General features: G+C 33.9%; 1 protein-coding gene across 3 annotated transcripts in view; it reads right to left on the bottom strand.

Annotated features, from left to right (window-relative positions):
• Nucleotides 1-949: 949 nt before the first annotated feature.
• The window catches only part of LOC111635532 (dachshund homolog 1-like), a 107082-nt gene continuing 88219 nt past the window's right edge, over nucleotides 950-19812 (bottom strand). For all 3 annotated transcript variants that reach the window (XM_023380520.1, XM_023380521.1, XM_023380522.1), the window contains 3 exons: nucleotides 13696-13836; nucleotides 8381-8446; nucleotides 950-2521 (listed from right to left, as the gene is read on the bottom strand). In XM_023380520.1, coding sequence (XP_023236288.1) covers nucleotides 2502-2521; nucleotides 8381-8446; nucleotides 13696-13836 — 227 coding nt within the window. In that variant the 3' untranslated portion in view covers nucleotides 950-2501. The remainder of the gene's footprint in view (nucleotides 2522-8380; nucleotides 8447-13695; nucleotides 13837-19812) is intronic.

Raw genomic sequence — 19812 nt, 5'->3', positions numbered from 1 at the left:
ATGCACTCGTTAAGGCCATATTTTTTTTTGAAATTGGATATTATTATTAATTTTTTCTTTTTTAAGTTCTTATTGAAAGGATATCAAACACTGAAGATCTTGTATGAAATTTCTTTTAAAAAATGAATACATATAAACGGGGTTTCGTTTGAAAATTTGCGTGTTTGATAAAGTATATCCCTAGTTTTTTTTTTAACGCTTATTTTTGAAATTTAAGTTTATTTTTGGGTGCGTTTTTTGAAAACACTTCGAATAAACTTCATTGTTAAGTATATTTTATTTGGAATAAGTTACTTTAAAGTGCATTAAACTTTTAAAAAATAGAGAGAGAGAGAGGAAAAAAAAATCATTTTTGTACATCCTTTGCTTAAAATATAGTAAATATTTTCAAATAAACTAAATTTTAAGTACATCTTATTCCAATAAACTTAGTTTAGATTATATTTTAGTTCGAAAAATGAGAGTTTTCGTTACATTTTCATCGAATAAGTCTATTTTTCGATACGAATTTCTTATAATAAGCGTGTTTTAGATACATTTTTTCATCTAAAAATTTCATTTTTTGGATGTTTTACTAACTTATTTTATTTAAAATTTACAAAATAATCGAATTTTTTTTCTTTTTAAATATAAATTCGTTTCGAGTGGTGCCTATTGGAACAAAGTCACCTTCAAACCATATTGTTCTTTCGGATATACTCTGTCAAATCCAGCATTCCATTAATTTTTTAGAATTTTTCCGATTCGGTAACAGCCTAAAGAGGAGGAGGAAAATTGCCTTAGGTTTTCCAAGTACTGTAATTACACACCTGGATACTAGCACGCGCCCAGGACTAGGTTCCGGTTTCCACAAAATTGAGAAATTTCTCCCTCCCGTTACCGAGAGACCCTTATAAGTAAGGGGAAGGGACGACGTTTGACCACGTGACCCGACGGGTCGTGTGTCCTATTCTGTTGGTTCCCGTAACATATTTTTACAGCATATCCAAGGCAGTAATTAGGGTGTTACTAGTTATTCTCAACGTAACCATTTAGTACAATTTTTTTTTTTTTTTTTTTACTTCAGTTTCTGTATATTCTGTTACCATTCTCGAGATAACAATCTCCACTCCTCCACTCGTTCGGCGGTTCCCTCTTCTGGACAATTGACGAACTAACAGGAGGGGGGAACATCGGAAATAAACACAGAAAAAATTATAATAATAATAGAACTTATGAGCCTATTTGCTCGTTATTTACATACCTCATATTTAAAAAATCTCTGTTCTTTTTTTGTTTTTAACTTAAGTATATCAAAATTTGCTTTAAGTAGTTTCAGTTTGGCCAACTTGTGCATTTTGACTGAACAATGACTCGTTTTTTATTTCTGTTTGAGCATTTCAAACAAAAACTAGTGACAATTTATGTATAAAACATTTTTTTTTCTTTTTTTTTGGAAAACATCAGAGGACAAAAAAGTACAATAATAATAATAATAATAATAATTATAATAATAATCACTAATATTTTTTTTTAGAAATTTGGGAACTTTTTTAACGAATTCAAATTGATCAACAACTTTCTTTACTTCCTTCCTTCCGTTCTAAAAAGTCTATATAGAGTATTAAATGCGTTTTTTGTTGTTTTTTTCCCCTCTTAAACAGTTCAAATCTTACAAACTAACACACCCTTCGTCCGAAGAGTTTTATTTTTATTTTTTTATATATAACATTTAGGCAATTTTTTTTATTATTAATTTTTTTTAAAGTAAATGCTTCTATTATACATCATAAAGATCTCATAACCATCCTGATATGTATAGCTTTCTCTCTTCTTCTTCGGCAAAGTGCTGGGGGGTAACTTGCTGCGGTGGGAAGATAAGTAGATTAACAAATACACACAAACTACACACATACATAAATCCAGATAATATATATATATACATATGTACCGGACAACTGTGAGCTATTGAGAAGTAAAACCCAACTACGAAGCGGTATGTGGTCTTCTTGTTTAATTTTTTTTATTTTATTTTATTATTATTATTATTTTTTTTATATAATTACTTCTCCGAGTGACAACTCCTAGAAAGTGCAGGGAGAGAGATTTTTTTTTCTTTTTTTTTTTTTTAGAATTGAACTCTGAACTCTGACTGCATTCTTCGGTTTTTAGATGAATTTTTATGTGTTTTTTTAAAATGTTTTTCCGTTATTCTCGACGTTCTCGAGACGTAGGTGCAAATTGCAAATACATAAAGTAATGACAATTGACATATTCCAATGGATTAAATGGGTACAAGTTTGTTTGTTTTTTTTTTTGTATATTTGTTTGTTTCTTTTTTTTAAATGTCGTTAGCCATGTTTTTTTTTCGGGATGTTTTTTTGATATGTCTACATAATGGAGGTGTCTGAGATGCCACTAAACACTCCAGCCTGGTGGTGGTGATATTGGTTTTTCGAAGAGGCTGTTCTTGTGACGGGACGATTGCTGGAAATGTTGTGAAAATGACTCGATAGTTTCCACTACACCGACATGGGACAATCTGTAAAACCAAATTTTTTTTTACTATTTTTATACTTACTTTTAACATGTAATTTTGTGAATAAATTACTATTTTTTGGGGTAGAAAAACAAGTAGACAAAGGTAACTTTCTAGTTGTATATAACGTTTAAAAATAGAGATTTTTTTTACGTTTGTTTTTTTAAGTTATAACCAAAATATTATTCTAATTTAATTGTATAACCAAAGAGCATTTCCAGTTTAGTTATAAATTTTTCTTAGACTGTTTTCTTGTACAAATAAATAACTTATCTAGATTATAAACTAAGTAGAACAATTGAAATCTTTGACATTTACATTAAAGAAATGCTCCCAATTATACAACTAACGATAAATTTTTATTGATCTAAATTAAGTTTTGTACAATTATAAATGTATTTTAAACCTTAATATTAATTGTAATTAAATATAAGATTACATAGTTGTACAAAATGCAATTAACTTAAAACTAAATGATAATTTTCTAAAATTTTATCCATAATTTAAGTGTAATTTATATACTTTTTTTTTTTTTAAAAAAGATGCTAATGATTCAAAATAAACAGGGTGGCCATTCTTTAATACCGGTGTATATATATATAAAAAAGCACGAGAATGTTAAATAATATAATGAGGTGAAGAAAATTTAATTACCTATTTCTACTTTTAATGCAGGTTTTTGTCGTTAATTCAATAAAGTAAATTATTAACAGGCACTTAGAGATTAATGCTTTGAAACAGGAAAATAATAAGATAAAATAATAAAGCCATTTATTGACTTTAGTCGGCAGCATGTGTGATTCTAAAATAAAAGGATTTAAGGATTTTGTAAAAGGTAAATGTGCTTCAAAAAAATGTAAATGTCGTAAGTTAACCTCCGCTTAGAAAAACTTGTAGCAATGAAAAATTAAAAAGAAAATGATAATTTGTTTCTGAAGAGTCTGTTCTGTACGTTCAAAAAATCCTTTATACAGAGAAACTGTATTTAGAAAAGTATAGTACATCTGTACTGATACGGGCTCTTTTAGGAATCGAGAATACAATTCACATAATTGTGATGGACAGTTTCAGTTTTATAAAATTAATTGGGTCTTTTGAACCGTTCTCGTGTTCAAAATCGTCAGGTCAACAGCTCGATTGACCCCTTTGATTTGCTTTATGTCTTTTATCAATCGTACGATGCTTACAGAAACATGATGTATATAATCGACTTAATTTCTCCTGTTTTTCTTCGTAAACGTGAAGCTGTCTGAACTGAAAAGCATTTTATGAAAGGCAAAAATTATCTTCGAGAAACATATTAATAAAGCTTTGGGTTCTCAGCCTATTTATGTAGGAATAAAGAGAAATAAGTTAGTTGTTTTTGTAGAAAGTACAATTTCTAACAGAAAAAGTCAATTTATGCGGGCGTTTATTAGAGTTGATTGTAATTTTTCTATTGTTATTGTAAGAGCATCAATAGAGAAGCGTGTATCGGTTTAATGAAGGAGAAACAATATCGGAGCAAGAACGGAGATGGGAGGATATTAAGTTGTGGCAGAGGAAACGTCGGGGAGAAGCTGAAGAATTGTCCAAAGTGAAAAATTCCGCGGTAAAGATGGCGGACAGGTGGACCATCAATTCTGCTCCTAATGACTACAGCAGAGAAGAGATTGTCAGCACCGAGAAATATACTGTCCTTTCTAGCTAACGACGACGTCATTTGTTACGAGGCACGGCTCCAACCCCGAGGCCTATCTCTCCCGCGTGGGGTTGAAAAAAAGAAGGCCCGAGGCCCCGGAAGTTAGCAAGGGGTGACGACAGTGGCCCACCTATTACATTCGTCATCTCTTTGGCGGCAGACTTAATTTGAATACGGTCTTAACACGTGTCACCTCACCGATGCACTCCATATATTGAACTGGATTGATGACTCGCGACTTCCTCGAAGCCACCCCCTTCCCTCTACGACCCGAGGCAAAAGTTCCACCCCCCCGATCGCCCACACGGCGATTCAAGCCAGAGGAATCTTTATCTTCCGCTCGGAATTGCCTATCCATGTAAATATGTATGACGGATAGAAAACTTTCTTATCTGCAAAACACTATTCTAACTCGTCTGAACAGAGTCCCCAGACTTAATTTAAGGGATCCCGACGGAAGAGGTGGATCGAAAAGGGGAGTTTTTGCCATCACTCATTTGCGATATGTGCATTACAATTTCGATGTCCCGATGGCTTGGTGTTTTTTCTTTCCCTTTCCCTGCAATCTTCCCCCTTCTTTCATTGTCCGTGGCCATCTCTTCATTGTGTCCCGTGATTAATGAGTTGGCTTGCCATTGGGAGGGGAAAAGAAAAAGAAGTAGAAGCAGACATACCCACACCTTTGCAGTTGTCTCCCTTTGCGTATTGTGTCACCCCTTTTAGAGATCGGACTGACTTCGCTACGAAGCGGGAAGAACCGATTAAACACCTGGACTCGACTTTTTTTCCTACCATGTAACACAGAACGGAGGGAGAAAACAGAGAGGTAAAGGGAGAAGGAATTGCGCGTGTGCCAACGTGGCTACAGCCAAGCAGAAGAAAGAGGATAATTAAGTAGATGTCTTCGCCTTTTTGGCAACTACCCTCCAGGATAAAGTACTGATGTTTTTGTTCCACACCGGAACTTGAAAACAACAAGAACTACAATAGGGAACAACGTAGATTAAACCGGTAAAGTATTAAAGCATCGGCTCTTTTTACTTCAAAGAATATGTTCTATATATATATTTATACATATTGTTTGTTGTTCGTCCGTACAAACTATTTTTTGCCATTTACTTAAACAAATAATTTTCGCTCCATTAAGCATAAATGAATCATTTTTATTTAATTTGAAGATCAAAGAGCCAACTTTGGTAACATGAATTCATTGCATGTCGGCTATTCTTATTTCAAAAGGAGGACCCAACTTTGTATGGGATGCGGTCAGGTTCTTGTCGGTCAATCATCAATTTGTTACGGGGTTGGTACCAACAGCTTGTTTCCTCTCACTCCCTTTGGATAGTCAAAGCAGGGGATGCATTATAAGCCTATTTTCTTTGATGCTATTGTACCTTCTAACGAAATAAAAGTTCGTGATCTTTCAGGTGAGTCACATATTCTCTTCTTTGTTGGCCCTTCTACCAGACATAAACCGAGCATTAAGGTGGGACAGTTCAAACATCCACAGAGCAAACTTTCCGACAGGATATTTTGAAAATAATTTCTGATATCCTGTATGAAATTTCGAATTTTCCTATCTTAAGAGCTTGCATCGTCATCGATCTTTTGGTGTTTGCTGATTCTTTTCAGATATCGGTGGCGAAATTTTATCCTTATGCAAATTTTTCTGGCACTCGTCATGTTTTTGACATTGCAGATAGAGGGGGAAACTATTATAGATTCTTCTGATTTAGATTCCTTATGATCTTTGCTTCTAGTTGTTAGAAAAGGAGAAGTCCTGATAGAAACTATCGATTTCGAACATTTTTCATAGTTTAATTAGGATCGTTTGCGAAGAGGAATTAGCCTTCTAGTAAACGAATAAACTTACGTTTCAATTATCTAATCAAAGAATTAGTACAGTTTGTACAAATATTGTAAAAGTGGAACGAAGGCATTCGATGCGACTCGTCCACTTTGCTGAGAAATAAATGCTTTCCAGCTATTTGGAATTTAACCAGTATTGTTTACACTCGAGGTTCCGATTTATTGGCTAATACATCATGAGCTAAAGGGAGGTTACTGCAATCTAATGTTGGAAGGAAAGTGTGGCTGTAATTGTAACATGTCACAGCGTCGAAATGCAATAAAGTTAAACAAATCGGGGAGTCGAAAATTCCTGTCGTCGTCTGTGTATTGTAGAACGAGGGGGCGTTGGGATGTACAGAGAAACGAGACAGAGTCAAACTAACTCGAAAGGTGGGCTAATTGCTAGTGATTGGCACGGTATTATATCGCGGTACCAGCTGTACCAACTCCCAAGGCAACACATAAAACAAATCTGCGACCATAAACGTCTTACAAGTTTCCTTGTTTAATAACAAAGTTTACCCGATTATTCGTGGCAACGTATTCAGGATTTTGGGGGGTTGACACGCAGTCTGGTGTACATAAGTCGTATTTCGACCCTGATTGCAATTTGCGTTGGTTTACGATGCGTCGTAAACGGGAACATCTTCATTCGCTCCACTATAATCCGGACTTGTATCAGTAAATCTTCCGTGCTTCCCCCCTTCCGTTTGCTTCCAAAAGCTCTGGACACCACACTCGACTAGTTAGCTAGTTAGGATAGGAGGAGGGTGGTAAAGTTTCTTTTCGTCTCTCGGTTCTGTTAGGGGAACGTGCCGCGAGTCAGATCCCGACTAACCACCCATCGAAAGGTGAGAAGCTCGAGCCTCGTACAGAGAGGACCCACCAGCAACGAGTTACTATGGCAATAAGGGGGAAACGTGACTGTGTAAATATTAGCAATGTTTATGACAGGCTTTGCCGTTGTCCCATCTTCTTGTGTGTACCTGTATGCATTGTGTAGGCTGTCTGCTTGATTGAAAAGCACAAGTTGGGGTAAATGAATTTCGTACGCTGAATCAAGAGAAACAATGAGACACGAAGCGATAGATGGACTTTATTGTTGCCATGTCTGAATATTGATTTATGTATTTCATTCAATTTCTAAAAAAAACATTCTTTAGAAATCTGAAAGTCTATTGTTTGCTTTATTTTTTCGCTTTTTACTTATTTCTCTTTGTATCATTCGAAGAAACCAAATTGTTATTTTAATAAATTGCATTTTATGGACAATTTCAGATATCAACACCCTTCCTAAGCGCGTAAAAATCGAATAAACACAATCTCATTAGTTAGATTATAAAGAGATGCGATTGAAAAACAGTTTTGTAAAATTTAATAAAAAAAAATTAAAAAAAGGGTGGCAATACCAGTTCTTTTGATTGACTTTTCTTCAGGTAAACGAGAAGAGGGGAAAAAAACACAAAAGAATTAAAAAAAGATGGGTATTAAGTTAGAAGTCAATGTAAGAGGCAACAGGAGGAAAACTAATTAATATCAATATTGGACGAAGAAGACTTTAATTAATGTCACTTATCGGGTGACAGTGTAAATTCAGGCACCAAAGACAAGAAGGAACAAGAGATGTCAATGACCTCATCGTACTGCGCTACTTTGTAAAAGTGGGACTTTTACTGTAAAGACAACATTCAATTTCTATTGACCGATCAAGTTGTGCTTGACTGAGTTTGTCTCAAAGAAAAGACTGCCAACAATTTATTATGTGGAAGCGAACTTGTAAAAAAATATCCCTTTCAATAACTATTGAAACTCTTTCATATACTTAGAGGGTTTGATCCAATAGGGACTTATAAATATTGTCCTTTTACACCATTTAAGGATGTTGTCAAAAACATTATCAGACTGAAGAATAAGAAAAATTTGATAGCTCCCAATCGTGGGAAATAAATCTATTATATACTTTTCTAAAGGGGAAAGTCGTAGATGTAAGACTTTATAGAATTTATACATTAATAAAGAGCCGTATCGAGCAGCGGGGGTTAACTTTTGAAGCGGAGTAAGGGAATGTAACACACTACGGGTCAGCTTCCTTTGTCAGACTTTTACAGACAGTCGTAAAAATCAGACTTTAATGTATTGTTGTGTCCATTTACCCACCTCATTAAGTTTTACTTCCACGGCCAACCTGCTTCTCGAAACTGTTGTTTTTAAGATGTGTACAAGTACTTAGACTTGGCTGGCCAACCCGCCCAAAAACTTTCGACTAAACGTACCCTCTCCCTCGGGGTTAGAAGCTATAAAAAGTGGGTGGGGTTAGACCAAAAACTCACCTTGCATCTTGTGTTCGTTCTCTGGCCTGGAGGCTCTCTCCCTCTCCAATTCTTGAGCCAAAGATTCTGTGAATTAGACAAGAGAGAAAAAAAGAACTCGGTTAATGACGGTGGCAGGGCGGATACTTCAACTAGTCTTGTTTTGTTTTCTACTTCTGATAGCGATGATTTACTGACAGATGCTTAGAAAGATTTTAGTTTATGTTCCAGAAAGACGGATCTATCTGACTTGTTGCTAAATTGCCACCATAATGGAATAATTTTTAAAAAGATTTAGAACATGTCAGATAACATTATCAATATTATCGTCTAGAATTGTATCAAGAGAGTTTTTACTCATTAAAGAAGGTTACAGGTCAAAACTATTAGTTAATGAAGCCAACTTAGCTTCATCAAAGAAATATAGGACTGAGGATTATTATGTAATTAAAAGAAAAACAAGCAAACGTTTATCGTTCTAGGAAAGTATCTTTAAATTAATTCTAAGAAAAAATATTATAATTAATTAAATTAAATAAGATTCTTTCATTCTTTCATTCAATCAATAACAACATATTTGTGACATCACACACTAAGATTCTTCTTTTTTCTATCAACCAAACAATGCTACTCGAAAATGAAACNAATGAGGGAAAAAAATTATATAAAAAAAACCGGTAAAAAATAATAATAGATCTTACTGTCTAATCTCTTGATAACACATGGCTTTAAGTAGTCTTAATTATATAGGTCTACATTCAAATTTATGATGAATTAACGTGTAAATTGTTTAATTGTAGTTGCAAATCTAATGTATGTTACATTTAAGTAATTAGGATATTGAGTTTTAATTTTTAGTCAGTTTCAGAATCTAAAGATATTTTTAAAAACACTCGATCGATTTTTAATAAGTTTTATTTCAGTTTCCATTTATTTAAGTAACATTTTTATATCAATTTTCTAACGCGAAGATGGGAGGAAGAAAGAAAGGTTACAATAAAAACAGCGTTTACACTCGTGATCTAAAGATTTATTAGATTAAATATGGCATCATTATGAACTTTAGGAAACTACAAATGTGTAATAACTTAGTCCGACATAGCCTTAGTATTTATTAAAGAAAGAATAGAGTAACCATTTGGAGATCATAAAGCTTAAACACTAATCATTTGTTTGACGTTCTAAAGTGAGGGGTGTAGCGACCCGAACTGATTACAAGTTAAACTTTGCACATTCTTTATATAAATATATATATATATATATCCCTTTATTGAAACGAGTTAAAGAATGGAAAAACTAAAAAAAAAAAAAAAAAACAGTTTCGTTTCGGAGTATTAACCAATTCTTTAACACGTGTAAAGGGGGGTTATTAAAGGCAAACGAGTGAAGGAGGGACAGTTTTCAACAACAAAATGCATGAATTTTTGACGTGGTTGATTTCCATAATACACCATTACGCAAATATGTATGTGGTTGTTAGAGTCTTTATCCATTTTTCCACTTTCAATAAGTACTCGAACGAGTTTGGATGTAGAATGAGAGAGAGATAGGGTCGAAAGTAATGTGCCATTGCTTGGCTTGGTAAAGGAGTGAGTTAGCTACGCTTTGATTTCAGTTTTATTGCTATAGCAGCACGGTAATAGTTGCTTGGAATATCCACTTTTGAAATAAGATTGGTTACAAGTCTCTTAGAGGTGTAGAGTGGTGACTAAAATTTAATTTCTTCCTTGGTAATTGGCGTTATACTACTCGCTGGTTCGTTGTAAAATTTCTTTACGCGAATTGTTAGTTTGCTGGATAAATAAGGCTAAATGGATAAAAAAAAGAGGCATTATTTTATAACTCAATTAAATAAGGCATTTGCTTGATTGATCAGATAATTTATCAGGAAAGTTGTAAACTAGAAAGAGAGCCCTAATCAGGCAAATAAAATAAGGTAATTAAGTAAGTAGGCTTGATCAGGTAAGTGAGTAAGGCATGTTTAATCAGGCAACTAAAGAAAAAAAAATGCAAATAACGCAAATTAAAACCCTATTTAGGCCTTTAATCAGATAAATAAATAAGACAAATTATTAAGTTTGCCTGAATAGCCTTATAAAGGCAAATTAAGGTAAACCGAGAAAAGTTTAATCAAGCAATATAAGCCAAATTAATGCAAGTTTAATGAGGAAAACTAAAGCAAATTAAAGCAAGCTTAATCACATATTGCAAGGCAAAGTAAGGCACTTAACCCGGGTAAATAAGGCAAACTAAAGCAAGATTAAGACGAGCTTAATCGGGTAAATTAATATCGTAAGCTGAATAGAAAGCTTAGTAATTGTTATGTTTTAAAAAAAAGCGAATAATTTGTTTCGTAGAATAAGGCAAACAGGCTTTGTAATTATTAGAAGCGGCTAAACGAAGGCTAGACGAAGTAGAAAACTCAAACAAATCAATTTTTCATATTGTTTGCAAGACCCGTAAAACAGTCTCTTGTATAGGGCTTAGTTAAGACATACTCTTTCCTCACTTAAATTTCTGTAAAGTTTCGTTCGACCCGTCCATTAGTAAGGCACTTAAAGGTATATTAAATTTCTCAATTAAGAATGAGAAATCGATTCTTTATGTAGATCCCTGTTCGAATGTACTTTGCGGTGTATGCGAAACGCTAAAGAGCTGTATGCATATATAAGCATATAGAGGACGAAGGGACGACCGTGACGAGGAATAACAGCAACGCATTAATCAGACGAAGAAGACCAGAGAAGTGGTTGGTGTCTTTTTAACAACCGTATTCCTCCATCCCCACTTTCTCTGCTTAACGACGTTGCATAAAAGAAGGAGAAGACTGACTGAGAATCATTGGCAAACGGCCCATTTCGCTTTCTTCTATCCCTTTACCAATTGATTCTTTACCTTATTAACGAAAAATCTGCAAGCTCAGCCGAGTCTTACCATCCAAAATTTAGATAAACCGAAAAATAAAATATTCTTATCTATGGAAAATCATCAGAACAGTTCGTATTATTTATCTCACTTTTTTCTTATTACAGAGAAGTTTGTTGCAATTATATATAGTCTTTATCAATTGATCGGTTTTGAGCCTTATTATAAACAAATTAAGGCTCAAAATATCTTATGAAGTTTTAACTACATATCGTGTTTCTTCTGTTTTTTAATGAAGAAACTTTAATTTAGTGAGCCTTAATGGATAAAAGTACAGATAAACAGAAGAATTATGTTTTAAATATGCCAAAAATATTTTTAATACCTAAAAAGTTATTACAAAAATTTAAATAATCTCTATCCTCTCGTTCACTTTTTCATTCCGTCTTGCTGATTCATACCAAAAACAATTAATTTCAATGAATTCTTTTGCCTTATTAACGAAAGAACTACAATTTATATTAAAGTTTAAACGAAAATTACAGGAAAAATAATAAATTAGACTTTTACCTATCAAAAATGATTAGAATATCATTCAAATATATCAACTAGTTGTTTATTTTCTCACTCCTTTATCTACTCTAATGTAAACAATAGATTTTGTATTGGATCATATTGTCGAAAATGATCAAGTTTAATTAAGTCTTACTGATTAAATTTATAAAAAAAAAGGAAGAATTACTGTTGTAAAATATATATCAAGTTACCAATTATTTCAATTCTATACTCATGAAGAAGTTGAAACTTCCATTGAGCCTTAATGAAATAGTTCAAACTTTACCTGACCCAACAAAAATCGTAGGCAAATAGAGGCTAGAAATATAATGAAAATGCTTAGCAATCAAAATCCAAGAAAACAATTCGAATAATCTAACCATCATTTACTTTTCCATCCCTTTTTTTTCTATTGTAGCAGCGTAAACAATCGGCAGATTAATGGGTCAACCATTCTCTTAAGTGCATATCTCTGTATAATAAATTCTTAAAGCGTTATAACCAAATCAAAAACCGTGAATTCACCGTCAGCGACCGTATAACTCAGATCATTCCAATCACTGGAAACAAAGGAACCGAAAACTAGACGTTGAAAAAACTTTTTAGTTACTTCTATCGAGCAATTCTATTCTTTTTAACTTACCTGCTACTGAAAGATAAACACGTTTTCAGCCTCATACTTTTTTGAAGTTTTTTGTTTCTCACCCTTTCAACGTTCTTTTTTTTTAAAACTAGTCTGAGAAATTAATTTTTCTGAGAGTCATTAATGTTGAGAGAAGTGAAAGGAGTCATCGGACAAGACGTAATAGGATTATAATTGATGCATTCATACCATCCTATCTGCTTTAATTCCTTTCTCATCAGGTGGGAGGACGGTAAGACAACAACATTTGTGTTACTTACTTTAACTATCGATAATAATAAATAAAAATCGCCATTAGAATATTTATTTTTAAATATTTAAAAGCTTTTTTCCTCTAGTTTTTATTTATTCATCTCGTTCTAGCGAGGGATATTCTGTTTTTTTTTTCCTTTATTTTTTTTTTATCTTTTTACTTTCGCTAATCCCCTATGATCTAGGTAAGGTTTTAATAAGTATTTATGATCAAAACTTTGGTATAAGGTTCTTCTTTCTATGAGACGAAGAGACGTTTAAGATTATAAAATGTAGCCTATCTTTTATGGGAATGTTTCCTTACTTCATCAGCAAGAAACGTCCAGATTGAGTCGAGAAACAAAGGGTTGCAAAGGAAAATTTGGACTTCTTCCAACCTTTTAAAGGCTGAGTTTAAGAAGGAACTATCCGAAAATTAGCTTTCAACTTATTTAAATATAATATAAGGATAATGTAGGACTCATCTTCATCTCTGAAAGATCATCATAAGAAAACTTAAGATTACGCAAAATTTTCCCTCTTCTATATATATATGTGTGTGTGTCTTTAAAGTCTTTCTACTCTTTCAAAATTCAATATCTCGTTAAATAGCATGATTTATAACCTTTCAAAAAGTACAGTCGTTCAGAGAGTTAAAATTTTCCAAGTGATATTTTTGAAGATAATTCTATCTTTCGAGTGTTTTATTCACATTTAAATAACAGAAGAACATAAATTAAGCATTTAAATGTGAGGAAAGTTCATAAAAAAAAACACGCTTATGAATATTCTATTAAGTGATATTCTTATTGAGGAAGTAATAGATAGAAATAATAGCAATTTATGTGAATATGTGTCATCATCAGATAAAATTATCACTCTGATAGTAGGGATGTTGATGACACAGGAAACGTCTAATTGATAGCTTCAAACAAAGAACCGAATTAAAATTATCTTAATTACTATATAAATTCTGTACAGTTTAATGTTTAAATTTAGAAAAATAATAATAAGTAAAATAGAAATATATTTTAAAATGTACCATTCAAAAGACGAAGAGTTTCTGCAGAACTTGTCCTTAGAGCATCCTCATACTGGGACCGTTTCTTCATCTCCGATTCTAATTGATCTTGTACTCTACGTCTGGACCTTTTCTCTTTTTTCAAACGTTTTTGAAAAAGTACTGAAAGTAAAATAAAATGGAATATTTATTTATTTAATCGAAAGAATATTTTAATCAAATGTTATAATAGTATAGAATAGTTGGAGTCCTTTGTACAGAAAGTCGAACTGTTTCCCACAGTTTAGGCTGGAGAATTTCAACCCGGGGTTGGAATAGAAAGAGCTATTGTAGTTGCTAGTTTTACGATCTTATCCCGGCGTATCGGACATGGAAGCTTAGTATTGTTGACATTCGCACGCATAGAAGGGCAAAACGGAAAAGAGAGCTGAGAGAGACAGACAGGAATGAGACGTACAAAGAAGGATGGATGTAAAGAAGGCAAAGCAATTCCTGCAGCAAGTTTTTTTTTATCTTCTTAAATATATATTATAGAGTTGTATTGGACTAATTTTAATCCAACTTTTCAGAAGAAAACATTCCAGAAGCATTATAACCCGACATATTATGATGTTAAAGATATATAGAGTGGAAATAAAGTGTTTCTGGAGAGTTACCCGCATTCAAATAAATTTTATTTAGATAAATACAGTAAATTTGTTTACTAATACGTGTGTTTTTATCTTTTAATATTTGAGTGTTAAATTAAACTAATCCAAATTTTTCGAACGAGTTAAAAAGAATTGTCCAAATGTAACATGTTAAAGTAAAAATAGAATATTTCTAATTAATTAGTGATTATTTACTTTATCACGTAATAGTGAATATTGTAAGTACGGCATTAATTCAATTGATTGCAAGACATTGAATGGAAGGAACATCATAAATATCAAATATCCTTATGTTAAAATGGAAATAAAATGATATCAGAAGCTAAAGATATTTATATTTAGAGAAAAGTTGGATGAAAAGAGAATAAAATATCTCTCATGTGACTTTCGAAGTGACAATCTTCGAAATCTTTTCTGCAACCAACGAAAAAATTGATTAAAGCCATACCGAAATATTCGTAAATTATGCTACACGAATATATTTTGAAATTTTAAAGAAAGATTTGTGCAAATTCGTGTGTAATCTTATTCCCTCTTACGAAATGTGCTTTTTCTCAAAGATGTCTTCCACAAAAAGTAAGGAAAAGGTAGAATATTCAGTCTTCAAAGTCTTCATGGGTGGGATTGAAGTGAAAGGCAGAACTGCAAGGTGTCCTATATGAAGTGGCGAATGTCATTGGCATTTTAGAGGATAAAACAGAAGGGTGGGTTTAAGAGGGGGATGGAAGCAGTCAAATTGACATTGATTAATGAGAGGTACTGACGTCGAACCACTACTGTCTTCACCGAGTCGGGGGATAGAACATCTCGAGTTGTTGTTAGTGAATGCTTCAACCTCCCCTCTCGTCTCCACCCGCTGAGTATGTCTGGTACCGTCCTGGACACTACCTGGGGTATCACTCCCTAATTACATCGACCAGAGAACGAACTGAATACGAAATTAGGAAACTATGGTCGCCCAAAGTTGAAAGGTCGAGTTGGATTATTGCCGAAAACTTGTTGGATCTGAATTGAAGATGACGCAAGGGTGGGTTATTGCTCCTCGACGTTTTAATAACATCACGTTGCATCTAATCGAAGAAAAATAAAGAAAAGCTATTCTCTAATACACTAAGTGAGGTGACTATTATCTAGTGGTAGTATCGGCGGAGACCAAAGTCCACCGCATTTCTGACCCGTAGTCATGGAGATGTCATAGCCTTAATTAATGCGTCCGTCTGTAATAACTGGCTCTCCAATCCCCACGATGCTCATCATATAAGACTGACATCATTATGCTGCGATGCTGTGACAAATGCGTTTTGCTCCACGGTGACGATGCCACTGTTTAAGTGCTTATAATTACTAAGTAATTACCGAAACAAACAGATTTGAATCCAATGTCGCTTTTTCAACATTGTACGTAGGTCGAGGCTCTCAAATTGCCTCGTTAACCCCCAACAAATAAAATATTTTATTATTTTATTTCGTCTCCTTTCATACATCAAACCAACAACACCATTATCTATTTTATGTATATTTTCGTGCAACGTGCTCATATATTAACGTTGCACTTTGGCATTTATTAATATCTCTATATAACTTTTTAAATGAGTAATACATTTTGATAATATATAGACATCGAAATCTTTTAGTTTTTATAGTTTTATTAAATGTTTATATGCAAGATATTGTAGAAAACTCGACGCAGAATACAATATTTCCTCAAGAATATAAGTTCACTTAGCATTCAAGCGCATTAAATTTCTCGGATTCAGCGTGTTTTTATACAAAGCGGCACCAAATCTTTTCATAAACAATTCCCAAATTTACTTGGTACCAATTATATATAGAAAGAATTTATTGATATTTAATTTTCCTCGTTGCAAGATCGCATAGCTCTGTGTATCGACTAAATGTATCCCTAAACTATATCCCGTTATACAGATTAATTCTTCAATTAATATGTTGTTTATGAACGAGAACCGAAGCCCTACGTATCGAATCTTGATTCTGTATATACCTTTAATAGGGAGAAATATGAGACTGATAGTTGTAGCCTGTGTAGGAAACTTTACACGTAGTAAACAAATTGGAAAAAGTCGTAGTATAGAGGATATTTCTGCAACTAAGAAAATGAAGGTTAAACAACAGCTATTCTTTAAGAGGACCAGCAATGCGTGTACAATTTATAAAGATGAGAAATCAGTCATTTGACGTACTGTTGTACGACACATGGGAGTTACGGCTAGAAGGAAACAACGTAGTTTGTGTAAACAGATAAAGTCAGAGTGGCAAACTAGATAACGGTTGTGTGAACCATCTGCCGGAACAGACGTTAATCTCCGAGGACTGGTGCGGTGTAAAAGAGCTTTATTCTCAAGTAATATTGTTCCTATCAAATTCACAACCGGCAAAGTGAATGGCTTTTGTTGACTTCCTCATCCAATTCTTAGTTGTTTATGGTTCTTTCATTTCATTGTTGGTTCAACACTTGTTGTTAAAGGTTGCCCTACCGCGCTCAGAATAGATAAACGTTCGATGCACAAGATCGATAAAGGAAATATCACTTAATGAAAAATAACGATTGGTTGTTCCTTACTAAGCGACATTCCTACTCTTAGTTATGAGTCTTGAGGGGGGAGTTTCATTTTTCTTCTCGCGTGACGATGTGTCAATGGATGTTGCGAGTGGCACTCGTGGAAGAGGAGGAAAAAAATCACGATTCTAGTAAAGAACGGCTTACTGATATCGATAAATCGTGACAGATACGAGAGTTTTTCTTATTAAAATATGTAAAATTGTCCTTTATAATTGTTTTTTCTGTATTTTTTCTTTTTTTTAAGTTAGAAAAGAGACGAGTTTAACAGATGTAAGAAAGCGTTATCCCGTTTGCAAAGTGTGGATAAAATATGCTACATTAAGTAGAATTTTATGCTAAGTAAGAATTTAAAAAAATGTGTGGAAATATTTTTGATTACAATCGATTTAAAGAGAATATATATATATATGTATTTTTATTTTTTAAATAAGAAAAAAGCAATCATTTTGCTAGGAATGGAGAAAAATCTTGGAGCCGACAGCTGTTTCATCATTGGATGCTATCAACAGGATTACTGTGCAGTCAAACATTACATACTGCATGCATATATTTTAATAAAAACCGGCTCTTTAGCCACAACGATTGAAAATTTGGTACAGTAATAGCTGCAATCGTCACACCATTCCTTCTCCGATTAACCGCCTTCTCTTAATGGCAGTCGGAACGGGTCACCCCCTGCTGGACTCTGCACTAACTACGCTGCGGGTGGGTGTTATAAAAAACACAAGAAGAAGAAAAGAAAGCTAAAAAAAGGGGAGAGAAAAGGCTAAGTAACTTTGTACTTTGTCTGCAACAAGGCGGCATTTTCTGTTTTTCGCTCTTGTTAAAGACAGACACCATGGCGTTAAAACACAGCGATCCATAATGCATGAAGCTGGAAGTAGATGGGGTTGTAATGAGGAGTTGGATATGATGGGGAGAAGGTTGGGAAGGGGAGAGAGAGAAGAGAACCAGCTACTCACCAAGCCACAGTTATAGTGGATCTAAATCACAGACAGGCGGTGGCACATTGAATACGAGCAAGCGTTTTTCTGCGTATGCTCTTCTCTCTCTCTCACTCTCTCTCTCTTTGCTTTAGCTGGGAACTTGTAATTTGTATTTACGATGATCATCGGTATTTGCATTTGTATTTTACTATCGCTTAGACTTAAAACCTCGAAAGTTGAAGGTTGGCTTCTAGACATTAGCGGCACACGAAGAAGAAGAAGATGGGAAACGAACGTGCTTAGGTTAATGTCTGGCTACACTGCTGAGCAATGCACTGCTGTGCACTCCAGTGTTAACTTGGTCAACCATAAAATATGTGCGACCTGAAATTTTAGAAGCGTAAAATCGAAGCCGTATGTGAAGTGGAAAGTGGTTTTGATTCTTTTTAAGATACTTTCGTGTAAAATTTCTGCTTTTATTTCTTGTTAAACATATTGCGAATCCCTATTAAAACATTTCGTGCTACAGAAAATTTTATATTCTTTCAAACTTCTTAACGTATGGATGATCCCGGATCGTAAATCTTTTGTGTTTCTTTTATTGACTGTAATTTACAGTTAGGCATTTTTATTTAATTATTTGCATGAGAAAATGCATTCTTTCTATACACAGAATCATCTTATATCTTAACCATCTCTACCTTCATCTTAATCTTAATTTGTCACAGATCAGGCGATAATGATGAGGATGATATTAAATCTTAATTTACGACATCATCATCTTAATTCTAAATCATGTACTGCACATCATCCTTAATATTAACTTCTCACTACATCATTCTTAAATCTTACACCTTCGTATTATTGCCTTAAATCTGTAATTTTCTACATTATCATCTTATCATTCTAAACTCCTGTCTTAAAAATGACATTAATAACATCTTAAAAGACAATTATTAAATTTTAAAACATCAAAACATCATTAATTAAAGCTAATTAATTCTCATTTAAGTACTTGTCGATGCAAATTTTTACGTATTTAAAATCATAATTAATGATTAAAATTTTAAATATATATTTAAATAAAAATAATTCATTTTGGTCACGTTTTAGAAATTTATAATATGTTTTTTTTTCGTGAATTTTCTCTTCAACCTGTTGTCGAAACGGCGAACAACTGAAGTTAAAGAGAGAAGCAACGAAAGTTACTGTCTCTCCACGAAGCTGGAAAACCGAATTCTGCAATTTCACGACTGATTTGATGATGGTTCTCTGCAGATAGTCAGTGGAAAGAAGGTGTCAGTGGAAAGCCGGAAAAGGAGCGAAAAGAAAAAGAAAAAGAGCAGCGAGAGAGAGAGAGAAGGGGAAGCAGGAAAAAAAAGAACTCGCGTGAAAACTGACGACAAGTCAAGTGAACAATGTTTGCACCATATGTAGCGGACTGGGAGGAATTGCTAGAGTGAAGCAGCGACTGGATCGACCGCTTCTCCGTCTTGTCATTTATCACGCAAGACCCTCCCCCACCTTCCGAAAAGGCAGGAGTTTTTCTGCCTAGCGGAGCGAAACCCTACAGATATTTGCAAATCGCTTAAATTTCGATCCATCTTTTGAGAAAAGTCTGCCTCCAGATATTAAGGGGAGAATACCTTTTACTTCAGTACTCCCATCCCCCTACAAACATTTCGCTAAAGCTACGTTCTCTCTCGGTAAAACGGGGGGTATGTGTGGACTCTACCCCGAAGGGATCAAGGATAACTCTATGCTTGTGATCGGAGACGAAGAGAAACAATTAATCTTTCGCCTTTCTTCGTTTTCGCTGTCGTTTGGGAACGTTTGAGAGAATTTGTAAAATTCCTATCTGAAGTTTTATTTGGCCCCGGGACACCAAAAATGTCGACTTTGGACGGGAAGTGGGAAAAAAACTACCACCTTCCACTGTTCTGGACTTCAATTACCTGGCGATCACGTGACGGATGTTCCG

This window comes from Centruroides sculpturatus, unplaced genomic scaffold (assembly GCF_000671375.1).
Source record: "Centruroides sculpturatus isolate CEXI.00-Female unplaced genomic scaffold, Cexi_2.0 scaffold1041, whole genome shotgun sequence".
NCBI classification, from domain to species: Eukaryota; Metazoa; Arthropoda; class Arachnida; order Scorpiones; family Buthidae; genus Centruroides; species Centruroides sculpturatus.
The sequence above is the reverse complement of the archived record's forward strand: the minus strand, read 5'-3'. Positions and strand labels throughout refer to the sequence as shown.